Genomic DNA, 4,142 nt, shown 5'->3' with positions numbered 1-4,142 from the left:
GGGGTGGTTGTACATTGTTCACTACATAGTCCACAAGAATTAAGAACTCTCCTTTCTTACCACAATACGTATTTCTTCTTTTGTATAAGGGACAAGGACAAGGAATAAGGGTACCTTCTATCATCCTAAGTGCCTTCTATAAAAATTGAAAGCCATAAATTGCCTGATGGTATTGTGGAAAGGGTTTGTGCAGTATAAACTAATTAGTCAATGTTTTCTCTGAGTCTGGTAATTTATGCTTGTGTAATGTTCTCTGGTTTGTGTTTTAACCCAGTTAGTTCTGATGGCTTCTTACAGTTAAGGGATTTCGGACCCCTGATTCTTCTTTTTCTTATCCTCTAATGCAGTACTTTTTATCAAGAGAAAAAAAGGAGGTAAAAACAATTGGCACATTACGATATCTAGTTAATCTAATTTAACTTAACAAGTCTTATCCCTACTAATTTGGAGCGGCTCCAGTAAGACTCTGGCTAATTCCTTGTTAGGATCTAAGGTTTTTCATTCTGTTAATCATCAGTTCGTGTTTACTTTCTTGCCAGGTTCTGTTTATTAATATCCCAAAATTCTTAACATCAGATAATTCAATATAGAAATCTGGTAGAAGCCCTGGTTTGTCAGCAAAGTGGGACCTGAAGATTTCCTTGGTTTATGCCGAGTGCCTTGCGGTGGGGGAGATGTTTAGAAAATTGCCTTTCATATACGTTGATTTCTCTGTGAAATCCTAATAGAAGGACCATGCTGACAATATTTCTTGATTTTATGTCCAATCTATCTTTCAACTTCTAAGTTGGTCAGCCTATTCAGTTAAGAACCTTTGATTTTATGAAGGGGTTGCATTGGTTAGGATCAGGGTGATCACTGATAATAGTAAGGAAGAACTCAAATCATCACTTCAACTAATTGGGTTGAAGAGTAGGGTTGGGATGTGTTGGGTATGGGTTCGAGTGTTGGACCATTTGGTTGCTCAATGAGATCCTGGCTTTGGTTTGCCTGCTTTTGCTGAGCATATCCCATAATTCCCCCATCCAGAATGATCATTTATTAATCAGATTGATGGGTTGAAAATGGCCAAACCATTCCCCTGGTATTAGCAGGTTAGTCAGTTTTACTATTGTCTAGAAATTGGTTTAAGTTCAATATCTCTTTCTCGGTATACTGAAAAACAAATTAGGTTGGGAAAAACACAGCTTTATGAGCCTATTCAGTTAAGAACCTTTGATTTTATGAAGGGGTTGCATTGGTTAGGATCAGGGTGATCACTGATAATGGTAAGGAAGAACTCAAATCATCACTTCAACTAATTGGGTTGAAGAGTAGGGTTGGGATGTGTTGGGTTTGGGTTCGAGTGTTGGACCATTTGGTTGCTCAATGAGATCCTGGCTTTGGTTTGCCTGCTTTTGCTGAGCATATCCCGTAATTCCCCCATCCAGAATGCAGATCATTTATTAATCAGATTGATGGGTTGAAAATGGCCAAACCATTCCCCTGGTATTAGCAGGTTAGTCAGTTTTACTATTGTCTAGAAATTGGTTTAAGTTCAATATCTCTTTCTCGGTATACTGAAAAACAAATTAGGTTGGCTGTAGTATTTGTTAACACAGCTTTATGAGCTTAATTATTAATATACTGAATCAAGGAATAGTAGCTCCTCATAGAACCATTGCAAGAATGTCTTTAAATTGCTTCAGGTATTGCATAATTGCATGATGTACGTTGTGATACTATGTTGCTACGTTGTATTTTCTTTTCTGCTCCACTGAAGTATTTATGGTGGCAATAAATTTTACTTATTTTAAGGATGCCTAAATGCAACTTATTCTTCCAACATGGTTACGAAAGCTTACCAACCAGGGGCCTTCAACAAGAACACCAGTAGCTAGTAGTAAATAATACCAGAAAAAAAAAAAAAATATATATATATATATATATTAATGTATATATAAAAAACTAGAAGAAAAATAAATCGAAGGGAAAAACCACTCTATTTTTTTTTTCTCTTGTCTTCTTCCTCATGGCTCTGATATCATGTAACAAATCAAAGAGTTGTCAAACCAGGACCAATAGAGAAAGAAGAAGAGATTGCTGGACCCATGATAGATTCAAACTGTAAGTCTATCGTGGGAACTTCCTTTATTTATAACTAGTGTAACAAATTACAGTTGTAGTCTGAATAGGAAATCTACTCTAATTAGGAAACCATATAATAATAAAGTAACCTAATCTAACTTGAAAAGATCGGGACAAAACCCCGACTCCTGACTCAATCTCAACAGTTTCATCTTATGTTCTGTCAAAATAACCAATTGACTTTCACTTCTTCCTTCGTGATATCAATACTTAAAGGAGTATGTTTTGAGTCATACTTGTGACTAGACCAATTTAAAATGTAGGAAAAGTTGTACATTTGTGTACATAGAATGGTGAAGCAATGAGGGCTGTCATTCACACTTTCGTAAGCTGCAACTGATTAGTTCGTGTTAGTGTGTTGGCATACTGGAAGTTCGGTTCGAGTTGACTTGGCTGAGTTCTGAATTTATGCAATTAATTGGAAATCCATAGAGATTGCTCAGTCCCACTATGTGACCTTTCCCTATTCTTTTCTTCTGTTTTATATTACAAATCGCAACATTACTTTATTGTAGATGTTATAATGCATAGAAGTTTTCAGCTAATAAACTCTATATCTGAGATTATCTAGTTCAAGTTGGACTTATTTCCATGCCTGGAATGCAGTTGCTTCGAGGACTTAAGTATCTCCACTCAGCAAACATTCTTCACCGGGACCTGAAGCCTGGAAACCTCCTTGTGAATGCGAACTGTGAACTTAAGATCTGTGATTTTGGACTGGCACGCATCAGCTGCAGCAAGGGCCAGTTCATGACTGAGTATGTTGTCACCCGTTGGTATAGAGCCCCTGAGCTTCTCCTCTGCTGCGACAATTATGGGACCTCTATTGATGTCTGGTCGGTGGGATGTATTTTTGCTGAGCTTCTCGGCCGAAAACCTGTCTTTCCTGGTACTGAGTGCCTCAATCAGCTCAAACTGATCGTCAATGTTCTTGGAAGCCAGAGTGAAGTAGATCTTGAGTTCATTGACAACTCGAAGGCTAGGAAGTACATCAAGACGCTCCCATTTTCCCCTGGGACCCCCTTTTCCCAGTTATATCCCAATGCAAATCCTTTGGCAATTGACCTATTGCAGAGAATGCTAGTCTTTGATCCTTCTAAGAGAATTAGTGTCACTGAAGCTCTCCAACATCCTTACTTGTCCCCCCTGTATGACCCAAAATGCAACCCTCCTGCCCAGGTCCCAATCGACCTTGACATAGATGAAGACTTGAGTGAGGAAATGATAAGGGAGATGATGTGGAAAGAAATGCTTCACTACCATCCTGAAGCAGCTTCATCCAATGCCTAGGAACCCACCATTCTGTGGAAAGGTCTGAGAAGCAACTTCTTTCTTCTTCCATTTTATTTTCTTGAAGATGCATGCATTAGAGGTTTGCACTGTTACTGCATGAGATTAGTAAGAGTTCAGTTAATTTTAAGAATTGTTTCAGTTCAAGCTGCTCTGTATGGTGGGTGGCCTCTTTTAAGTTGTACATTAAGTGTGCTGTTGTACGAGTTATGGATACTTTGGTCTCTTTGTACATTCACGCTGATATATCTGTATTCCGATGGTAAAAAGTTATGAAGTCTACCTGTGTCTTGTGGAATGGAATGAATGTTTTCAGTCTCTGCTTAAGTTGGTGCCTGAGTACCTCTACATGCATGGATTTTTTTTTTTCCGCCGTCGCTTAGTGGTTGTTTACTAATCTCTAATTTGCAGATCTAGAATTGTGTAGTACCTTTGTCTAAGGATGGAGCTTATCTCCTTTGAAGCTGCTTCCTGTTAAGAGGAAAACTTCAATGTTGACACGGCTTCATTACCGGACTTCCCCCCTTCTCCGAAAATCAGTAATTAACTCAGCTTGCCTTCTGTTTTTTACTCAAGCGTAACAACTTTTTTCTTCTTTATTTTTTCTCGTCAGGTACTAATAAAAGTGTTCAATCTCTCTCTCTCTCTCTCTCTCTCTCTCTCTCTCGCTCTCTATAAATAAATAAATAAATATATATATATATATATATATTAGCATTAAAACT

The 4,142-nt window shown here is 38.0% G+C and overlaps 1 protein-coding gene across 1 annotated transcript; it reads left to right on the top strand.

Moving 5' to 3' along the window:
* The first annotated feature begins 2,703 nt into the window (after positions 1-2,703).
* Positions 2,704-3,715, top strand: LOC122072976 (mitogen-activated protein kinase homolog 1-like). The gene has a single exon (XM_042637423.1). It carries the CDS (start codon positions 2,719-2,721, stop codon positions 3,415-3,417), a length of 699 nt encoding a protein of 232 aa, XP_042493357.1. The 5' UTR covers positions 2,704-2,718; the 3' UTR covers positions 3,418-3,715.
* Positions 3,716-4,142: the final 427 nt, after the last annotated feature.

This window comes from Macadamia integrifolia, chromosome 3 (assembly GCF_013358625.1).
Source record: "Macadamia integrifolia cultivar HAES 741 chromosome 3, SCU_Mint_v3, whole genome shotgun sequence".
Lineage (NCBI taxonomy): Eukaryota > Viridiplantae > Streptophyta > Magnoliopsida > Proteales > Proteaceae > Macadamia > Macadamia integrifolia.
Note: the sequence above shows the minus strand (reverse complement) of the source record. Positions and strands in the feature narration are given on the sequence as shown.

Excerpts from the sequence above, each read along its gene's own strand:
- LOC122072976 (XM_042637423.1), top strand. The coding sequence starts at position 2,719 with ATGCCTGGAATGCAGTTGCTTCGAGGACTTAAGTATCTCCACTCAGCA.